The 22,416-nt window shown below is 46.4% G+C and overlaps 1 protein-coding gene across 1 annotated transcript; it reads left to right on the forward strand.

Annotated features, from left to right (window-relative positions):
• Positions 1–7,759: 7,759 nt before the first annotated feature.
• Positions 7,760–21,249, forward strand: FETUB (fetuin B). Its single transcript, XM_035133722.2, has 7 exons — positions 7,760–8,044; positions 10,325–10,435; positions 12,530–12,617; positions 16,616–16,782; positions 17,405–17,518; positions 18,356–18,445; positions 20,176–21,249. Exons 1-7 carry the CDS (start codon positions 7,808–7,810, stop codon positions 20,668–20,670), a joined length of 1,302 nt encoding a protein of 433 aa, XP_034989613.1. The 5' UTR covers positions 7,760–7,807; the 3' UTR covers positions 20,671–21,249.
• Positions 21,250–22,416: the final 1,167 nt, after the last annotated feature.

Consider the following 22,416-nt stretch of genomic DNA (forward strand, 5'->3'; position numbering starts at 1 on the left):
CAATTTGATTTTACTCAAGTCATTGCATGTGGGTGAGGTGAGAAGAGAAAGCAAGTGAGCATTCTTTTAAATGAACAGCACAGAAAATATGCTCATCAAATTTGCAGATGACACCAAACTGGGAGGGGTAGCCACGGAAGACAGAATCGGGAATCAAGAAGACCTTAACAGACTGGAGAACTTGGCCAAAACTAACAAAAGGATTTTCAATAGGGACAAATGTCAGGCTCTACACTTAGGCAGGAATAACCAGCTGCACAAATAGAAAGATGAGAGACACCTGGCTTGCCAGCAGTACATGTGAAAAGGATCTAAGGGTCTTGGTAGACCACAAGCTTCACATGAGTTAACAGTGTGATGCAGCAGCAAAAGATTAATGCTATTATAATGCTATTATAAGCTACATCAGCAGAAATATAGTACCACTGTATTCTGCCTTGGACAGACCACACACATGGTGAACTGCAGTAGCATAGCAAGGCACTGCAAGGGGGCTCAACAACTTTGGCTAAGGTTTCAACGCCACTGGAGAACTTTGAAAACCTTGTAGCTCATGACTCTTGCCCACTGCAGATCACACTGCTGCCCATTGACAAATATTCTTTTAAATCTTTTTAGATAAGTGATGATGATTCACTGCCTCTGTTGCTACTATTATACACATGTTCCAGCCCTGCAGGAAAACTGAGAGCAGGAGGTCCCTCCCTGCACAGCAGGTGCACTGCTAGGTACTTGAGAGCATAGGTTATCATAGAATCATAGAGTTGGAAGAAACCACAAGGGCCATCCAGTCCAACCTCCTGCCAAGCAGGAAACACCATCAAAGCATTCTTGACATATGCCTGTCAAGCCTCTGCTTAAAGACCTCCAAAGAAGGAGACTCCACCACACTCCTTGGTAGCAAATTCCACTGCCGAACAGCTCTTACTGTCAGGAAGTTCTTCCTAATGTTTAGGTGGAATCTTCTTTCTTGTAGTTTGAATCCATTGCTCCGTGTCTGCTTCTCTGGAGCAGCAGAAAACAACCTTTCTCCCTCCTCTATATGACATCCTTTTATATATTTGAACATGGCTATCATATCACCCCTTAACCTTCTCTTCTCCAGGCTAAACATACCCAGCTCCCTAAAAGTTGACTCTATGCCACAAATTTGCCTATTCTAATTAATGTCTCTGGGCAAATTAAGATGGCAAATGCCTGGGGACTCAACAGTAGTGTGCTTTGCAACATGCCTACTTAGCCTGTAAAGAAAGTTTAAGAAGTTTTTTAAGACGAGGAGAAAAACAGGCAGGGCATCCAGAGCCCAGCACAAAAGACCCAAGGCTCAGCCCTCTTGGCTGTCCAATGTTGTTGTGCTGTTGGTGCCAAATAGGAGAGCAAGATGTCTGTCTGTCTGTCTCTCTCTCTCTCTCTCTCTCTCTCTCTCTCTCTCTCACACACACACACACACACACACCATATTGTGAGATTATACTTGTATTTCTGGCTTCACTCAGCTCAGCCTGCAGTTTCATCTGCCAAAGGTGCAATCTCTCTGTAGGGATTTTGTCTCTACTTTGCCTAACGCTTGTGTGGCTTGCATAGGCCTTTGTGGGATGTGGAACAGTTCTGAACAAATAACGGCCAAGCAGCATTTCTGCAAGAAATGGGCAGAAAACGATCCTTTCCTCCTGACCACATCAATCAATAATCTTTATTTTGAAAAACCTAAACAGACATTTCTGTTTAATGGCTTTCCATTTTCTATTAAAACTTGCATTAGTCACATTTTCCATTACAATGTTTTGATTGCATGTCGCCATATTTCATTGTAAGTCTGTAGGAAAGCTCCTCTAGGCAACCTGATCATTCACCAATCACCCTGATCTGCTTACACAAAGTTTGCACCGGCCCTGTTGGGCGCCACAATTCAAGGAGGATATTGAACAGCTGGAACGCGTGCAGAGGAAGGCAAACAAGAGGATCGAAGGTCTGGAAACCAAGCCTTAGGAGGAGGCAGACTCGGACTAAAGCCCTGCACGCATTTAGCGCGGATAACAGCAGCTGCGCTCTAGAAGAAAGTTTCCCTCTGCCGCTCATTCCGGCGCCCCTGGAAGCCGCGGCTGCAGCTCCAGCGCGCTCGTCTCCGCTAGCCAGAAATGGAGGACTTACGGAGCTTCCGGACGAACGGCAACAAGGACAGCGTCGGAGGAGACGACGCGGCAGCGGAGTGCATTGCCATCGCCGCGACCGCCCCGCCCCACATTCAACCACCGCGCCGAAAGCGAGGGCGAACTTGTGAGAGGTGGGGTTGGGGAAGGGAGCGGCGGAGGGCCATCTCGTGAGAGTAAGCAGCGAGAACGGTTGCCCGAAAGGAGCCCCTGGGAGCTGTAGTCTACAAGCGGAGCGCTCCCCGCGCGCCTCCAGATAGCGGCCTGAGAGGCGCGGAGGAGGCTTGCCTCACTCGCGGCGGGCGGCGGGCCAGCGCAGCGCCCTCTCCATTTTGGCGCTCTAGGCAGTCACCTAGCTCGCCTAAATGGATGCTCCGGCCCTGTCGACAGTGACTGTGGTGTCTTTAGGGTATGTGGTTTTATTTACAGTGGTACCTCTAGTTGCGGACACAATCCGTTCTGGGGTGCCGTTCGCACCCTGAAAAGTCCGTAACTAGAGCAGCGCTTCTGCGCAAGCATGGAGCGCGATAGAGCACTTCTGCGCATGTGTGAAGTGCACAGAACGCTTCTGCGCAAGCACACGCAGCAAAACCCAGAAGTATACACTTCCGGGTTTGCCGAGTTCGCAAGCCGAAAAGACGCAACATGGGAGTAGCCACCAGAACCATATAACACTGGTCCTAAAGGATCTTCACTGTTTCCAAGCACAATACAGTCATACCTCAGTTTAAGTACGCTTCGGTTTGAGTACTTTCAGTTTAAGGATTCCGCGGCCTCGTCTGGAACGGATTCATCCACTTTCCATTACTTTCAATGGGAAAGTTCGCTTCAGGTTAAGTACGCTTCAGATTAAGTACTCCGCGGACCATCTGGAATTCAATGGGAAAGTTTGCTTCAGGTTAAGTACGCTTCAGGTTAAGTATAGACTTCCAGAACCAATTGTGTACTTAAACCAAGGTACCACTGTAATTCAAAGTGTTGGTGCTGACCTTTAAAGCCCTTAATGGCCTCGGCCCAGTATACCTGAACAAGCATCTCCACCACCATCATTCAGCCTGGACCCTGAGGTTCACCTCCGAGGGTCTTCTGGCGGTTCCCACATTGCAATAAATGAAGTTACAGGAAACCAGGAAGACGTCCTTCTCGGTAGTGGCACCCACCCTGTGGAATGCTTTCCCATCAGATGTCAAGGAAACAAAGAACTACAAAACTACTTTGGGAAGACATCTGAAGGCAGCCCTGTTTTGGAAAGCTTTTAATGTTTGACAGTTAATTATGTTTTTATATGTGATGGAAGCCATCAGCCAGATGGGTGGGGTATAAATAATAAAATGATGATGGTGACATGGCATCTAGTCAGGTGAGGTGGGAAAAGGCCTACCCATATGTCTCTATGGCAACAGGGCAGCCTCTTTGGACATGTAAATGGTGGTACTTAATAAGCCAGCTGAGGCATTACCTTAACAAAGGAACTGGTTTGGCTGGTTCGTTTCCTCTTACACATTCTAACCTCAGCTATTCAGGATCACAGGTTTCATCTGCACTGACCTCCAAACCTATAACATTATTATGCAGATGGGGGAGTCATTAGTCCATCGTTTAGGGCAGTCTTCTCCAATGGGCAATGCCTCCCCAAGATTTCACCTCACCTAAGATGAGGCAGTACCTGTGAAAAGAATCTCAGGGTCTTGGCGGACCACAAGCTTAACATGGGTAAGCATTGTGATGCAGCAGCAAAAAAGGCTAATGCTATACTAGGCTGCAGCAACAGAAGTACAGTGTCCAGATCAAAGGAAATCATAGTACCACTCTATTTTGCCTAAACAGACACAACGGAAGGGAAGTGGATCAGAAAGGTAGAGGAAGAAGATCTGTGCTTCAGGGCTAGAACAAGGAGGTGAACTTACATGGTATTGATATGGACAAGTTGATCTTCTTTTGCTGATGTTCTTGCTTGAATCACAGTTGGTAGCCCTTGTTCCTTTGGTCAATAGATGGGGCAAGAGTGACCTTTCCCCCTTATTTCTGCAGCACAACAGCACTTGGAACAGACTGTACTTTTTTGGGGAAGGGAGGAAGAGAGCTCCCTGCAGCTGCTGGTGTCCACCCAATTTTCAAGGCATGTTCAGCAGCAGTAGGGAAAATAATCCCCCTCCCTCAAGGGGTGGGTGGAATAAGAGCCCCAGTTCTCTGGCTACAGCTCTAGACTGCCATGTTCCAAAGGCTGCAAGCCCATTTGTATAACTGGGCAGATAACTACTCAAGTAACATCAGGTACAGGTAAACAGCTTTTATGTACCTGGAAGTATGTAAAACAAACACACGTAGGATTTGGGTAAATAAACCTTTTTAGGATTGCACCGTAGGTCTTTCTCCTTTTTAGGCCACATTTCCAGCATTAACATTAGGAAATGATTTGCTAGTTATTAACACTGCCACATGTTTTCAGCAGAATTGAGCTGGTTTAAAGTGAAGGTAATCAGCCTTTCATGTAGCTGGGAGTAAGCAAAACAAAAATGCCTAAGATTTGGGTAGAGCATGAGCCTCTTGATCTCAAGGTCATGGGTTTGTGAGCCCCATGTTGGGCAAAAGATGCCTGCATTGCGGTGGGTTGGACTGTTACCCTACAAAGGGGGGGGGTCTGGAAGTACGTCGGTCCTCTTTAGCCAAATAAAGCCAGCAGCGTCGTGGAAAGAGTTCGTATTTATTGTGGGCCGCAGCGAGAATATGTGATCCAGAGGAATTCTCCAAATTCTCGACCCCGAATACAAAATTCAAGACACTTTTATAACAATTGCATGCGGGATCAACTCGTGCACGATCCTTTTCAGCAATATGATTGGACAACAGAATGCATGGACAGCTTGCGGACGCTTAAAACAAATTTCACTGGAGTTTCCTGTTTCCGGCGGGGGGAAATGGCTGACTCCCATACAATCGGACCCCGGCCATGCCAGTAATTCAGTAATTCATGCCAGGGTGAGGGAGGACTGTCTCATAGACCGGCAGATTGTCTGAGATTGCCAGTTTGCATTGTGCAAGCGGCAGGACACTGGGTCCCAAAGCACGACACGGCCGGCACTCTCCGAAGCCACTCCCATAGCTGGGAATATCTGTTTTGATAAAATAATCAGATTTGGACAATAAACAGACATGGTCTGGACCGAAGAAGACTGAGGAAAAACCTGCAGAATGGTATAGTCCCTGGCATTTAAGCTCGGACTTCGAAGAGATTCTCATCACAGTGTTTGGATTATGGAGGGTGGTATGTTTTTTCCCCTCTTCTCAACACTTACAATCGGTCTTCTACGCCAAGCCTCATTAAGAAATCTAATTTATTTTGAGGAGTACAGATGGACTTCTCTTTATAATTAAATATTCAGCTGTGCAGCTTTATTTGGTTGAAAGACTTGATAAGACTTGATAAAGAAAAGAAGAAACAAGATGGCACTTTTGACGCAGCACAGAAAAATGAGAATTCCTCCCTGTTTCGAGGGAAGTGGGAGATGTTTGCTGGCTGACTTTGTAGTGATTTGAGACAATAATTTGGGACAATAGTTGCATCTGTTTGCAGAATTTCTTCATTAAGTGAGAGAGAGGAGGCTAAATGGATGTCTAGCAGCCCCCCTCCTAGGGCCCAGGAGGGGGGATTGTGTGGTCTCCAAAAGCCTATCGATCGTCAAATGATTTATATCTGTGGAATACAGTGGTACCTCGGGTTACAGACGCTTCAGGTTACAGACTCCGCTAACCCAGAACTAGTACCTCGGGTTAAGAACTTTGCTTCAGGATGAGAACCAAAATCGCATGGCAGCCACGCAGCAGCAAGAGGAGGCCCCATTAGCTAAAGTGGTAGCTTTAAGGTTAAGAACAGACCTCCAGAATGAATTAAGTTCTTAACCCGCGGTACCACTGTACAGTTCATTTACATTGCAATATGCAAACAGAATGCCTAACATCAAAGACAGACTTGGATGGGATGGGAATAACTCAACAATTTAATGACATGGGAATTGCTGCATCATTAAACTTTAAAAGAAGACTTGGATAACAGCCCGGATCGGGAGATTGAAAGGAAGCCAGGAGAAGCTGTGCTGGCAAATAGACAGTTGGAAAATATATATTTACAAATAAAGCTGTACTCGATGGATGCAAGGATATATGATTTGGGGCATGATTGAGAATCGCATAGCCAGGGATGGAGAACTTGAAAGTGATAAAATCGGAATGTGGAAAATAGGAGAAAAACAGAAGAAGGCAGGAATGATACATGAGAGATGTTCTTCAAGAGGTCCAGATCATGGGAAGCCTGGAATATGATTAGATGTTAATTGGCGGTTTGTATTGGAAAATTAATAAAAATGATTTTTTAAATAAAAAAACAAATTTCATTGGTCAGAACAGCCTGCTTCTAATTGCTATGGCAACAGGTATCTTTAAGCAATGGTCATACAAAATGTGCCTTTTTCTGCTGTCTGCTACATGAAGACTTGCCTGGGTCAGGACAATTTATTGTTCTCCTAGCATCGATGCCAGTCCCCAGTCTTCTGCGGAAGGCCAGCGAGCTCTTGGCATGCTTTACTGACCTGATAAGGTGAAGTGAGAGGCTCGTGGTGGGTGCAGTCTCAGCAAAAGACAGAGATCATTGGTGTGCTTGGTTCTGACATACTTCCTGGGCCACGACATCTACCTGGATCCCAGATCATGACACCAACATATCAGAGATGACTCTCGTGGTCCCTTCCAACCCTATAATTCTGTGGTTCTAGCTAGTCCGGCAGTGATAAGTTAATATGACTTTTAGGGGTGGCAAATGGTTTTGTCCTCCCATTCTCACCACAATCTCCCACTGAGATTCAAATTATTATTATTATTATTATTATTATTATTATTATTATTATTATATATTTATACCCCACCCATCTGACTGGGTTTCCCCAGCCACTCTGGGTGGCTCCCAAAAGGGTATTAAAAACATGCTAAAACATCAAATACTAAAAATTAAAAAGGGTTGCCTTCAGATGTCTTCTAAAAGTCAGAGAGTTGTTTATTTCCTTGACATCTAATGGGAGGGAGGGCGCCACTACCAAAAAGGCACTCTACCTGGTTCCCTGTAATCTCATTTCTCGCAGTGAGGAAACCTTCAGAAGGCCTTGGCGCTGGACCTCAGTGTCCGGGCAGTGAACGGTGAGGGTGGAGACACTTGTCAAGTGTGCGTTGGTTAGGTAATAAGTTCGCATCCAGGCCGCGCTCCTATACACACTTGCCTCTGGTGTGTAACAGAACATCCTCATCAGAAACAGTGTGACTTGCTTCTCGGTAAACCTCCAAAGGATTGCACCATAGATCTTGGCCAGAATTTATATAACAAGTGGTTAGTTTGGCATCATTATTACTAGATGTTTTCTGCGGACTTCAATCTGAAGCCAAGGACACGGGTCCAGAGCTGGTTGGAAAATCACATTTTCAACCTGTCAACACAACCTTCTGATCGTTGACTCAGTGTTTGCAGTTTGCATGTCCAGGTTCAAAGGTGTTGGCCGCAGGGAGGAAGAAAAGCAAATATTAGTGACTTGCCTCAAAAGTATATAAAGAAACCTGAGTGCACTGCAAAGCCTGCTCCTCCAGAGGGGTTGCAGACTCTCCTTCCCTCCAATATGGCCCTTTTAATTTCCTTCCTGGTCGGGATACAGGTATTGTGTTCCTTAGCCCGTCTTCCACCACATCCAGGACACCCACCGAGACCACCACTGACAGGACTGCTTTCCCCAGGGTGCAATAATTCTGTAGTCAAAGCAGCTGCAGATCAGGCCCTAGACTGGATCAATTCCCATGAAAAAAAGGGGTACGTGCTTGGTCTTCAGCGAATCTTTGATGCCCGGCAACTTCCGAAGGTAAGCAGCTACCCTCGTACTGACTTTGCTCTCTACATTGCAGTTGGGGACAACCATCTTCAAAAACATCAGATAAAAGAGATAAGATAAGATAAGATAAGATAAGATATCTTTATTGTCATTGTCACCTTGCGGGAACAACAAAATTACTCGGTTGCTACATCCACTCAGATAAAGCGTTCCGCATAATCCAAAATTACAAAACCTAATTAAAAACAGTAAATATAATACAGAATAACAAGTAAAATAAGATGACTTCAAAGTCCAGGCTTTCCATTTAAGGCCAAAATCGCTCTAAAGAAGAAACTGTTCCTGAGACGGCTCGTTCTTGCCTGCATTGTTCTATATCTCCGTCCCGATGGCAGGAGCTGAAAGAAATGGTGACCAGGGTGCGTTGGATCTCTTGATATGTCTAGTGCTTTTCTATGGCACCTGGTGGTGTAGATTTGTTCTAAGGTGGAGAGTGAGCAGCCAATAATGCTCTCAGCTGTTTTATTAATTCTACACAGCCCTGCTCTGTCCTGAGAAGTACAGCTTCCGTACCACACACATAAACCGTACGTGAACACACTCTGTATGGCACAGTGATAGAAGGCAAGCAGCAGGTTTTGTGGAAGATGCTTTTTCCTTAAAATTCTCAAAAAATACAGTCTCTGCTGCGCCTTCTTCACAAGCCCCCTTGTGTTAACACTCCAGGACAGATCCTCCTGTAACTCAATGCCTAGAAATCTAAACGTTGTTACCCTCTCCACACAAATTCCGTCAATCAAAAGTGGCTGGACCTTGTTCTTCTGTCTCCTAAAGTCCACCACAAGCTCCTTTGTTTTCTTAGTATTTATGAGCAAGTTGTTAACTCTGCCCACTCTGTCAGCCTCTCCACCTCATCTCTATAGTCCGTTTTACCCTCCTTATCAGAGATGAGCCCGATCACGGTTGTGTCATCTGCAAATTTGACAACCCTATTTCTAGGGTGGGCAGCGACACAATCATACGTATAAAGAGTATAAAGGAGCGGACTAAGCACGCATCCTTGTGGTGTTCCTGTGTTAGTCCTAAGCATGTTAGACATATAAGGGCCCAACTGGACCCTCTGGGAGCGATCTGAGAGAAAGTCCAGTATCCACCCACAGGGAGGGGATAAGGGGGAGCCATTGTCCTATCTATTAAGTGGACACTCCAAACCAGGAGTAGCTAACATGTTGCCCTCCTGATGTTGGAATTGTAGAATTGCAGAGCTGGAAGGGATCCCAAGGGTCATCTAGTCCAACCCCCTAGAATACAGCAATATTAGCTAGACAGATGGCCAACCAACCTCTGCTTAAAAACTTCTGCTCCAACCCATCCCAGATCTGCCTGCATGTTCCAGCACCAGCCTCCCCATGGCTTCAGTTGTACAGAATGAAAGCTGCAGCCTGTATAACATTTACTGAATCCTAACTGAGAATTGCTCCATTTTAAAAAAGGAGAAACTGAGGCAGAGGAATAAGCAAGTGTAGGGGCGGATGCAATAGTCCTGGGTGCTAGTATAGTATCTTCTTCTTTGGCGATCACTTGTAGCCAAGTAAGATTGTCTTCCATAAACACAGTTTTAAGTGATTGTGGAGGCCAATTCTGGATCCACATGTCCTTCCACAGTGGGGACATAGGTTTCTGGGTGGGAGTTTATCATGGTGAGGGTTTGCCAAGTGTGCCTTCCTCTTAGCACCTTTCTCCCTTTTGTCCTGAGTTCGTGCTTCTTCAAAGCCCATGACACTTTTGGGAAAGGCTGTTCTCCAATTGCAGTGCTCACAGGCCAGTGTTTCCCAGTTGTTGGTGTTTATACTACATTTTTAAAAGTTTGCCTTGGGAGAGTCTTTAAACCTTCTTTGTTGACCACCAGCACAGGGATTAGCATAACGCTCTCAGAAAGCAGGACCTGGCTGAATGCATTTTTAAAACACCCAAAAATAACTCTAAAAGCCATTATTTATTGGGGGGAGGGGACTTTCTAGTTTAGTTGTGAGACCCTTTTCTTTATAGGTTTCGAATAAATGGTTGCAATTTGCAAAAGAAGCAGCTGTTGGAGGCATTTTTGATCCTTGAAATCCCAGGAGAACGAAAGTCTAAGGCTGATAGTCTAAACTTACATAGAATAACTTTGTTGACATCAATGTTAAATTCACTTAGTTCTATAGAATTTGTTTTGCGTGAAAGGCAGCCAGCCAGGCTTGCCTTTTCAAATTCTGCTCTGTCTTGTGCTGCAAAGGGTTTCGTCTTCTTACTGTCTTTCATCTTCTATAGGCGCCTGAAGTCTCTACGTATTTTCTCACCTTGGATGTGCTGGAAACGGTGTGCCACGTTCTCAGCAGAAAACAGTGGAAGGATTGCGATTTCAGAAGCGCCCATGAGACAGTAAGCATTCGATCTGCCAGGTTCAGAAAAGGACTGAATGTGCTAGGTTTTGTTTTTAAGCTAGGAATGTCTCCACACTGCCACTATTTTGTGGGAGGAATTCAAGTGCATACTAGGAATCTTAGGCCTGTGCAATTAAAGTGGATGAAATTTTGCTGTTACCCTAGAGCAGTGGTTTTCAACCAGTGTGCCATGGCACCCCAGGGTGCCTTGAATGATGGCCAGGGGTGCTGCGGGCAACACTGGCACCTGCCCCTCTTTCCTTCCCTCCCTCCTCTCATGCCCTCTTGTGTCTCTGCCTCCCAAAGGCTGGCACAGCTGTTTGTTGCAGCAGCCCTGGCTACAAGCTCAGCAGGCGGGTGGTGCCTCTGGGGCTGGCCAGGAGTGGATGTGGCCTCGAAGTAAGGTTCTGGCCTCACCTTCACCTTTGGCCAGTCTCTGTCAGGCAGCTAAGGCTGGGGGCATCCTCTTTCCAGGCCCCTGTGGGATGGCACCTCTCTTTGGGGCGGTGGCAGCTGCTGCTCAGAGGACTCCAAAGGAGAAAGGAGAAGAGAGGAGGCTGAGGGAACCCTCCACAAGGGAGCGTGTTCAAAAAAGGGGTGAGAGGCTGCCGGCTCGGCAGGCAAGCAGTGGCATAACTGGGCTCCTGAGCCCCACAGGGGTGCCGCAGAAAGAATGTAGTTGGTCAGGGGAGCCGTGGGCTCAAAAAAGGTTGAAATCCTATGCCCTAGAGTAGGCATCCCCAAACTTTGGCCCTCCAGATGTTTTGGACTACAATTCCCATCTTCCCTGACCACTGGTCCTGTTAGCTAGGGATCATGGGAGTTGTAGGCCAAAACATCTGGAGGGCCACAGTTTGGGGGTGCCTGCCCTAGAGCAACAAGTCTGGTTTTAAAAAGAAAATGACTTTGTGCGAAGTAAGGCTCTGGTGATGTCTCCAGGTGAGACCTGAAAAGGTCTGTATTTCAGATTTGAATTGCTTCACGAGAAAGGTTAAGGGGTTCACATCACCATACCTGCCAAGTCCCTGCCTGAGAAATAAGGGACTGGACCGGAAGTAGCAGACCGGAAGTAGTGCTGCCGCCATTTTGGAACTGGGCGGAGCGTGCTCAGAAGCGACTTTTGATGCTGCTCTGCCCTGTTCCAAAATGGCCGGTGCGCCAGAAGTCGTGCTGCAGCCATTTTGGAACTGGGCAGAGCAGCATCAAAAGTTGCTTCTTAGCATGCTCTGCCCAGTTCCAAAATGGCCGGCGCGCCAGAATAAACCGGGGGGAAACAAAAAAATCCGTTTTTTTGGCTGGGAACAGCTGGAAAAACGGGGGTTTCCCGGGGAATACGGGAGACTTGGCAGCTATGCATCACCCACCTTCTGCTCATGTCCGCATGGTTCCCTTTCTCTACCCCAAAGCTTTCTCCAAATACACAGAAAATTCTAGTGAGGGAAGCAGATGCCAGTGGCAGTATAGAGTGTGGTAAGATGATTTGGGACTGTGGGAAGGGGGCAGGATCCTTTTTAGAGTAGCCACATTGAGGAGGGAGGTGTAATATATCATCCTGCCCAGAGAGTACAGTAGTGTCAAACAGGTCACTGAATTATCATATATTGGTCATTGGCCACAGAAGTGTTGTTGTTTTAATTTAGTGGTGACTTCTGGGAAAAGGCAAATCCAGACTAAATAGGGGAAGGAATACAGACTGTCATTTTGAGGCCAGTGACACTGAGTGGAAACTGCAAAACACCAAAAAAAAAAACACCAAAAAACCTTGCATGCATGGAGAGCTAGAGAGAAGTACTGTAATAACAAATAATATCAGTCGAAATAATTTTTTAAAATAAAAAAATGTCTATTACTGTAGCACCTTTGAGACCAACTAAGTTTGTTTTAGGTATAAGCTTTCATGTGCATGCACACTTCTTCAGATACTCAGATTAAAAATAAGAATATTCTTTCCCAATATCAGATTTTGCAGGGGGGGGGGAGAGATTCTGCATTGCAAGTAGAAGCTGACTCCTTAGTCTGCAAAAGGTGAAGGCTTCTGGTTTGGCAAAACAAATCAGTTCTACAAACATCACTTACCTTTTTGTTGCTCCAGGTCTATGGGCAGTGCAAGGTAACAGTTTACGCTGATAACGATGGGAACGTTTCTCATCTGTGTTCCTACGACTGCGTTTTACGCCCAAGTATGTATTTCTATACATTTGCTTGAATTAATGTTTGTAAGGAAATTCATACTGTCTAGGCTTGTCATTGCTTTTCTCCCAAGAAGCAGGCGTCTTTTAATTTTGTGACTGCTGTCACCATCTGCAATGATCAAGGAGCCCAAGAAAGTAAAATCTCTCACTGCCTCCATTGTAACATCAGGAAGTAACAAACCAGAAAGAAGGCTCAATAAAACTGAAGGTCCAAGAGCAAACCTAGACAGTATCTTAAAAAGCAGAGACATCACCTTGCCGACAAAGGTCCGTATAGTTCAAGCTATGGTTTTCCCAGTAGTGATGTATGGAAGTGAGAGCTGGACCATAAAGAAGGCTGATCGCCGAAGAATTGATGCTTTTGAATTATGGTGCTGGAGGAGACTCTTGAGAGTCCCATGGACTGCAAGAAGATCAAACCTATCCATTCTGAAGGAAATCAGCCCTGTGTGCTCACTGGAAGGACAGATCGTGAAGCTGAGGCTCCAATACTTTGGCCACCTCATGAGAAGAGAAGACTCCCTGGAAAAGACCCTGATGTTGGGAAAGATGGAGGGCACTAGGAGAAGGGGACGACAGAGGACGAGATGGTTGGACAGTGTTCTCGAAGCTACGAACATGAGTTTGACCAAACTACGGGAGGCAGTGGAAGACAGGAGTGCCTGGTGTGCTCTGGTCCATGGGGTCACGAAGAGTCGGGCACGACTAAACGACTAAACAACAACAAGGAAATTCATACACCCACACAAATGCACATTCCCATTACAGCAGAGGTTTTCAACCTTTTTGAGTCCACGGCTCCCTTGACCAGCTGCATTGTTTCTGTGCCACAGGAGCCGTGTCTTATCACCCCTTGCCTGCAGAGCTGGCAGCCTCTCCCTTATGGGGTGTTCCCTCAGCCTCCTCTCCCCTATCTTTGGGTATCCTCTGGGCAGCAGTAGCTGCTGCCTCCTGGTCTGTGAGCTGCCTGCCCCCCGCCCCAAAAAGAAGTGGCTCCTCACACTGCCCCAAAGGGGCCTGGGAAGCACCCCTGGCCAACCCCAGAAGCACCATTCTTCTGCGGAGCTTGTAGCCAGGACTGCTGCAACAAGCACCTATTGAAGCCTTAGGAGGCAGAGACACAAGAAGGCATCAGAGGAGGGAGGGAAGGGAAGAAGGACGGACTCCAGCGTTGCACGCGGCACCCCTAGCCATCATTCAAGGCACCCCAAGGTGCCACGGCACACTGGTTGAAAACCACTGCGTTATGGTGTTAAAGATTTGTCCATGCAGGTGAAGATGCAGCTGCTGGGCCTGAGCTGTACCCAATAATATACTCATTTTCATTCCAGCCATTGACAAGATATTTATTTATTTATTTATTTTTAAATTCATCTTTATTAGAAATTTTTCAAACAACAAAGACAGAAATAGAAAACACAAAAAGAAAATACAAAATACAAAAAAGGAAGAAAAAAGAAAAAAGAAAAGAAAAGAGAAAAAAACACCAAATGCAAAAATGCAAAAATGCAAAAAACAAAAATTCTTACTTATTACTTGGCAATAACTTCCCGACTTCCCCGCCCCCCCTTCCCGAATCTACTCTACTCCTCATTCAGACAGCTTTCATAATATGCAAAGAAAAAAGAAAAAACAAGCCTCATCTAACATTACCAATCCATATCTTAAATAATATAATGTTCAATACAAGAAAGAAAAATCATATGTGCACATATCTTATTCTAATTAATCCCTTTTAGCCTCTAAATTCCCCCCGAAAGTTCCCCACTATATTACATTTCTAATACTCTAAAAAATTAAAATAAATGACAATCCCATCTAGGTCCCCCCTCCCTTCCCCGGAAAACATTTCCCTAGGAGTCCCGACCAGTCCCTTAAGACAATCCAGTTCAGACCTTTTTATCCGTCCATCAATTACAAAATCCCTAAATCTTTCATCCTACACCCACTCTTGTCCACTCCAGTCCCTGCTGTTTTCCCACCCTCCCATTCTGTTTCTGTTGTGTAAAATCTTTAACACATTCCCCATGCCAGTTTTCATTTTTTGCAGTTTCCAATCCCACAACTTGCGCTCTGTATGGATTGTGCTTTCCTTCTCTCACTAGGAAAGCACCTCTCCATACCCCTTCTTGTTCATTTGCCCAAGCATCATAGTCTCTGATTGGGGCAGGCTCTCCCCCTCTCACTAGGAGAACCCGTTCCCAAATCTCATCTTCCAGAGCTTGTTGGTTTAAGTCTATGTCCTGTGTTCCCTCTCTCACTGGTTGCCACAGGTTCCAATTCTTTTGCTCCTCCTGAGTTTGATCTAACATTGTAAAGTTAATTCCCGTGTCTTTTGCTTGTGGCATCGAAGTTTCCTCTGGTGATGGGAAATATTCTTCCTCTAGGTTGGGTTCTTTGTCCTTGCAGAGATCACGTAGTATTTCTTGAGCCAATTCCAGCAGCTGCTGTATACAGTTCTCATCCAGATGCTGGCTCTGTGTTTTGTCTAGCTGAATTCTTTGTCGTGTCATGTTACAAGCCTGGCATGGGTTCTTGTTCTCAAGATGGTGTTGTTTCTTTTTTCGTTTCTATGTAAAGTCTAGAAAGGGGTCTGAGCTGTTCCTTGCTCTTGTTTTAAAATTGTTCAAATTGTACAAATGAATTCCTCCACATCTTTCCAAATTCGCAATTTAGTTCCACGTTCAGATCAAAAGTATAGACAATCCAAGCAGATAAATGTATCTTTCCTGCTGCCACTTTGTTACAACTTAATGGCGGCTGGTTGCGGCTTCCCGGGAGCCGTTCCCAAGTTACAGGGAGGTTTTTCTGTCTCCCTTCGTTGTTTGCAGAACCACAATATATGTTCAGTTCTCTTTCCCTTGGTTCTGCTGCCAAGGGAAGGGCTTTAAAGTCCACTTAAAGGGGGTATCGTTGTTTTAAAATGTTTTGGGTTTTTTGCGCTAAAGGCAAATTTGCTGTTTCCTGGTTCTTTCGTTACAGGGGGGGAGCGACCTCCGTTCCCTATTTTTTACTCCCCTTTCCTGGCCAAATTCAATCTTTTTCAAATTCCAAAGTTGTACTCATGGCCCAATTCGTATTTTTGAGGTATCTGACACTCCAGAATCCGCCGGCTTGGGGCTTCACGCCGCTGAGGTAGCGAATGAATCCAAGGCTCCGTCCCGGTCTGTCTGCTCTTGGCGCTCTAAAAAAGAGCTTACTGGGCCACAAATGGGACTTTGCGAAGCACTGCCGGATCTCCACGCTCCCAGAAAGCCAAATCTGGGATTTTTCTGGGTGGCCGTGTCGCCCACGCGGCTCACCCCTTCCTCAGCGGCGCTAGGGACCTCGGAGCTCAAGGATCCCGCGCCGAGCGGTGAGGGCGCCAGACCGGAAGTCCATTGACAAGATATTTAGCCACAAGCTGAACATTCGAAGAGTTTCAGATGCAGTTTATGCTGATAAATTTAGGAACCACAACTCACCTCCTGTGTTACAACTGATCACTCTAACTAAAACTGCAGCACCGCTTGTGATTGGGTAGGCAGGGGAATCACAAGACTGAAATCCCGACTTAGAATTCTAAAAACGAAGCAAAATGTTTGACATTTCAAAGCAGTGTTTCCTTATGGTATGCCAAACTGCATGGTGTGTTCTGGGCATGATAATGCAACTATGTTGGGGTCTGGGGGGTCAGGTTCAATGCTATCATGCCACAGAAATGGGGGGTGCCCCTGGCGCCTCCCACCCATCCCACCCAGCGACTGCCATTTTTTGTTTAAAAAACAAGATTTGCTCAATGCATCGTGCATTATTGTAACATCAGGAAGTAACAAACCAGAAAGAAGGCTCGATAAAACTGAAGGTCCGCGAGCAAACCAAAGACGTGTCTTTATTTAACAAGATTAAGAAGCATATTACCACTTCTGCTTGCACACTAATTCAGCTGTACTTAAAGTAACACTTAGCTATGCAAGTCCAACTATGCTTGTTTGTTTTCTAAATAGTTTCATCAAGGGCTATCGCAAAAATTTGTCCTGACTGCCCAGTTCCCGGGGACCCAACTGAAGCTAAGTTCCATGAGGCGGCGGCAGAGAGCCTTGCCAAGTTCAACTTAGAAAACAACCATGTGCATTATTTTGCCCTCCTCAACATCACCAAAGCACGGTCACAGGTAAGGTTGCGACTGGGCATCCTTGAAAGCAGGAGCAGGGAACATGTGGCCTTCTGGATCTCGCTGGACTACAACTCCCATAATCCCTGTTCCTTGGTCATGCTTGCTGACTCTGGCTGATGGGAGTTGGAGTCTAACAAATACCTGGAGGACTGCAGCGTCACCATTTAGAGGGGAAGTTTTCTATACATCACGCACGCCTCCATTCATCACAGGATAGTTGACGGTTGCATAGAGGCCTTCTTGCTATCTATAAGCCACGAATAACTGGAAATTCCATGTTTGGGGGCAGAATATTTTCTAATGCCAGCATGATGGCATGGTTAGGACCTAGGAGACCAGGGTTCAAAGCCCCACTCAACCACGAAGCTCACAGGGTCACCTTCTCTCAGTCTAACCTACCTCACAGGGTTGTCGTGAGGTTAAAATGAAGAGGGGGAGAAGCAGCTTCAGCTCCTTGGAGAAAAAGTTGGATATAAATGTAGTACTAATTGCACCAGTTGCTGGGGAGCGAGGCGGAGGGCCAACGAGAATGTGAGAGGGCTGTTGTCTTCTATCCTCCTTGCACTTCACCCAGACAACACAGACTGCTCTAACACATTGCCTCTGCTCTTTTGCACAGTGGGTTATTGGCCCTTCGAACTCAGTGGAATATACGATCCAGGAGACATCTTGTACCAAAGGCAAGGGTGTCCCCGATATCTCCAAGTGTGAACTCCTCCCACGTGAAACGGCAGTGAGTATTCCTTCACTTTGTGCTGAAATTTGCCTCTATAGGAACTGCAGTTCCCATCATCCCTGACCACTGGTCCCGCTAGCTAGGGATGATGGGAGTTGCAGTCCAAATAAAGCTGGAGACTCAAGTTTGGGGAACCCAGAAGGAGAACATTTTTGCACCATTTTTTTGTTCTTCTCCAAGGACATGAGTAGATAGCATAAGTAGATAACATAAGCCCTGGATGTTAGCCTAAGCGCACACAAACGAGGCTTTATACTGTGGGAATAGGGTGCCATACACATTATTATTATTATTATTATTATTATTATTATTATTATTATTATTATTGCACAGTTGGACTTGTGCACATGGTTGCCACTATCCCTCCCTTTCTATCAATCTTTCGTGAAAGTGCAACTGAGACAGGGGTCGCCAACCTTTTTTGGGCATATGGGCACATTTGCAACCTGGAGAACTTGTTGTGGGAACCATGAACATGCCACAGCTCCCCACACCCCAGCTGCAACCTCCTTCCTCACCCCCCCCCCAAGTTGCATCCCACAACCAAGTTAGGCTTTCATTGGCTAAAGAAGGCTTCTGCCAAGCCTAATTTCAGTTAAGGTGTCAGAATGGAACCTGCGGGTGCCAGAGAAAGATATTGTGTTTGGGAGTACATCGTTGACCTTTGGCCATCCCAGCTCCGTCACATTCGCTCCAAGGAGGGAAAGGTTCCCCACGTCCAAGGAGGGAAAGGTTCCCCACGTCCGCTTTAGTTATTAGAACCTAAGGTCTAGGCAGGCTTGTTTTTTTTATCGCTCGTGCTTTGCTGATGGAGGGATCTGGTTTATTTCATAGGAGACAGGCCTGTGCAGAGGTTCCGTGGTAAACAGCCAGATAGATCATCAGAAGTATGTCGGAGCGCGGTGTGAACTCTACCCCCCACAGGTATGTTGCTCAGCCAAGCATATAATAATTATTTATTATTTATACCCCACCCATCTGGCTAGGTTTTCCCCGCCACTCTGGGCGGCTTCCAACAAAAGATAAAAAATACATTAAAACATCAGTCATTAAAAACTTCCCAAAACAGATGTCTTCTAAAAGTCTGGTAGTTGTTTTTTCTCTTTGACATCTGACGGGAGGGCGTTCCACAGGGTGGGCGCTACTACCGAGAAGGCCCTCTGCCTGGTTCCCTGTAACTTCGCTTCTCGCAATGAGGGAACTGCCAGAAGGCCCTTGGCATTGGACCTCAGTGTCTGGGCAGAACGATGGGGGTGGAGACGCTCCTTCAGGTATACTGGACCGAGGCCATTTAGGGCTTTAAAGGTCAGCACCAACACTTTGAATTGTGCTCAGAAACATCCTGGGAGCCAATGTAGATCTTTCAGGACCAGTGTTATGTGGTCTCGGCAGCCACTCCCAGTCACCAGTCTAGCTGCCGCATTATTTTCTGGAAGTAATAATCCACAGTAAATGAGCATATGCAATGCATTTATATCATGGAATTGTAGAGTTAGAGGGGGTCTAAAGGGTCATCAAATCCCTGCAATGCAGGAATCACAGCTGAGGAACCCCTGACACACGGCCCCCCAATGTCTGTTTACAAACCTCCAGCGAAGGAGAGTCCATCACCTTCTGAGGTAGCCCATTCCACTGTCAAACATCTCTTCCCATCAGAAAGATCCTCCTAATTTTTAGTCTTGCAATATGAATCCATTGGCTTGGGTCCTACCCATTGGTGTAGCCAGGATTTATGATGGGGGGGGAAGGCAGGACTTTTGTTAGAGGGGGGGGCAGAACTGAGCTATCTGCAACACGAATGGTCAGTTAGTTAAGTATTTTATATTTATTTACTTGATTTGGGGGAGGGCAGCTGCCCCCGCCCCGCATCCCCCTGGCTACGCCCATGGTCCTACCCTCTGGAGCAGCAGAAAACAATATTACTTCAAGCACCTGATTTGCAGGGTGCATACGAATAAATATTTGCATGCACCCTGCGAATATTTATTCTAAAATGTGTATTTTATGATGTGGGGAATTTGAAACACTGTGACAGATGTCTTTACAATGAATGGTGGTTCAGACACATACTGTAGCTGAACATTTTGATTAGCCTCATCAGTTCTGACATTTTACCATTTTTTTCAATGCATTGAAACTGATCTGAAACTCTTGGGTAGGGTGGAAAATAAAGTAAAAAGGTAAAGGTAAAGGACCCCTGGATGGTTAAGTCCAGTCAAAGGAGTCTATGGGGCTGTGGCACTCATCTCGCTTTCAGGCTGAGGGAGCCAGCGTTTGTCCAAGACAGCTTTCCGGGTCATGTGGCCAGCATGACTAAGCCGCTTCTGGTGCAACAGAACACCGTGATGGAAACCAGAGCACACGGAAATGCTGTTTATCTTCCTGCTGCAGCAGTACCTATTTATCTACTTGCACTGGTGTGCTTTCAAACTGCTAGGCTGGCAGCAGCTGGGACAGAGCAACGGGAGCTCACCCCGTTGTGCGGATTCGAACCGCCGACCTTCCGATCGGCAAGCCCAAGAGGCTCAGTGGTTTAGACCACAGTGCCACCCGCGTCCCCTTGTGTGGAAGATAAGTCCCAATAAAGGCATACATATATAAAGATGAAAATGAAATTGCAAAATGAACAATTCTAATATTTTTTTCCCTATTAGCCACTCGACACAGATGATCAGAATCCACAACCTGGACCTAAACCTGGGCAAGAAGGACACCGGGAAGGTCACAAAAGCAGTGAAGAACACCATAACCAGAAAGGGCATGGTCACGGTCACGGCCATGGCCATCACCGCCGCCACCACCGCAAACATCACGGAGACAACTCGCATGAGTTGCCAGAAACAGTGGGCCGTGTGGTTGTTCTCCCTCCTTCAAACGAACATGTATCTCTCCATTCCCTGCCAGAAATTCAACCTGAACAATTAGATGGGGAACCTGTTCCCCCCGGGGCAGAGAGGCCATCAGGAACCCCTCAAGTCGACTTCCCTGATATAGATGGTCCTGATGGCAAACCAGTCCCTGTTGGGCCATTCCCTGTTGGGTTTTCAAACTCTGCTACGTGCCCAGGAGACAGCACAAGAATTATCCCTGGCGTCGAGCTGCCCCAAAGGCCTGCCATAAAATTGCCCCCAGAGCCCAAGAAGGCCTAAAGTTTGGGTACTGTAGAATCCCCAAAAGCTATTCAACATGTGGTACTGCATCCTCACAGCATGAGAGGAGCGGTTTAGGAGGAGGAAGGGAAGGGGGGAGGAGAAAAAGATGGTCATTATAATCTCTCACCACAAAAGGTAATAATAATAAAATCCAACTGGTTGTGCAGTGAATTGACACAAAGGGCACCAGAGGAATCTTTGTGGTACAAATGTTAGTGATTTGCACGAGTGCTTTGCCAAATGAGCCCCCTCTTGTAGTATTCCCATGCTGTTTGGACCAAAGTCCATGGAGGGGAGGAATGATTGACAGCGAATAGGGAGCCCATCTTGGGCCTTATAGCATCCCAAAAGCAATACTTGAAAAGCCCCAAACATTCACAGCTCAGCTGTGCATTCTTTAGTCCCTGCGGGGGTGGGATATTTTCATGAATCTAAACAACAATGGTGGCCAGAGATCCTAGTCTTTCCTTTCTTTTCTTCGCCCATCCCTGACCTCCTCGTCCTTGTGAATGTGAGAACGACATTTTCTCTGCTGCAAGGAAGCTTAACAATACTCAATAAAAGAGTGATGCGACATTACTGCCTCTTGAGTGGCTGTTTTAGAAACCAGACCTTTCTCATTTCCGCTTTGAAACAAAGCAGGCCTCTAGACCTCAAGGCATCATGAAGTGTGTGTTTGGGGGCAGTTTAGGCTGAGGAAACCAGGAAGTTCTGGAGGTGTCTGTCTTGTCGAGTGAAAGTGGTGAGACATATATTCTCACAGGAGAAATTTCACCTTCAGCCTGGGGGAGGTGGCTAAGGATGAAAGGGGAAAATCCCTCCCCACAATTGTCAGGGTGGAGCAGTGAACAGGGGCAGCTCACCCTGCTTAACTGCTTGAGGCAAAATGGGAGGTGCCGACCTGCCATGCCGTTGCCATCACCACCTGAGGCAGCAGCCTAAGTCCACCTAGTGTCCAGACCGGCTCTGGGAGTAAAACGGGCATGGGAGAGAAAAACTCATTGGTCAGCACCAGCATTTCCATTCATGCTTGTCCTGATGGCCATGTCGGGCTTTTTTATTTTTCATCTTTGCCCAGAATGGCAACGGGTTATAACATAGCGTAGCTTTAGCTTTCAGGGGTGAGGCCAAGATTGCCTTCCAACACAGAGCAGAAACCATAGGTGCCAACCCCCAGATTGAAAAATCTGGGATCGGCAGCGGCATGGCACCGGAAGTCACGCTGCGGCCATTTTGGAACTGGGCAGAACAGCACCGGAAGTCGCTTCTACGCATGCTCTGCCCATTTCCAAAATGGCCACAGCATCAGAAATCGCTTCTGCACATGTCCAGAGCCTCCAGACATGTGCAGAAGGAGCCTCCCTGGGCCAGTAAGAATCTGGGGGATTTACAGGGGGTTTTTAAATCCGGGATGCCAGCGGGAAACGGCTGGGAAAATGGGGGTTTCCCGGGGAATACGGGAGACTTGGCAGCTATGGCAGAAACCTCTATCTTTTTTAACCCAGAACCTCTTGTGACAGTGACACTTCTGGATTATTATTATTTTATATAAAAAAGGAGTCAGGCAGCTAATGGAAGCAGCTCTGATGGTTGCCAGACACACACACACACACACACACACAGAGAGAGAGAGAGAGAGTTTTGCCCTGTGCCCAAAAATCATCTCCCATTTTATTGCCTAGCAAAAAGGTGTGTGTGTGTGTGTGTGTGTGTGTGTGTGGAGCAATACTTTTTAAAAATAAT

This window comes from Zootoca vivipara, chromosome 5, assembly GCF_963506605.1.
Source record: "Zootoca vivipara chromosome 5, rZooViv1.1, whole genome shotgun sequence".
Taxonomy (NCBI): domain Eukaryota; kingdom Metazoa; phylum Chordata; class Lepidosauria; order Squamata; family Lacertidae; genus Zootoca; species Zootoca vivipara.

Excerpts from the sequence above, each read along its gene's own strand:
- FETUB (XM_035133722.2), top strand. The coding sequence starts at position 7,808 with ATGGCCCTTTTAATTTCCTTCCTGGTCGGGATACAGGTATTGTGTTCC. Across the intron at positions 12,618-16,615 it reads CGACTGCGTTTTACGCCCAA|TTTCATCAAGGGCTATCGCA; the intron begins GTATGTATTTCT and ends TTTTCTAAATAG. Across the intron at positions 18,446-20,175 it reads GTGAACTCTACCCCCCACAG|CCACTCGACACAGATGATCA; the intron begins GTATGTTGCTCA and ends TTTCCCTATTAG.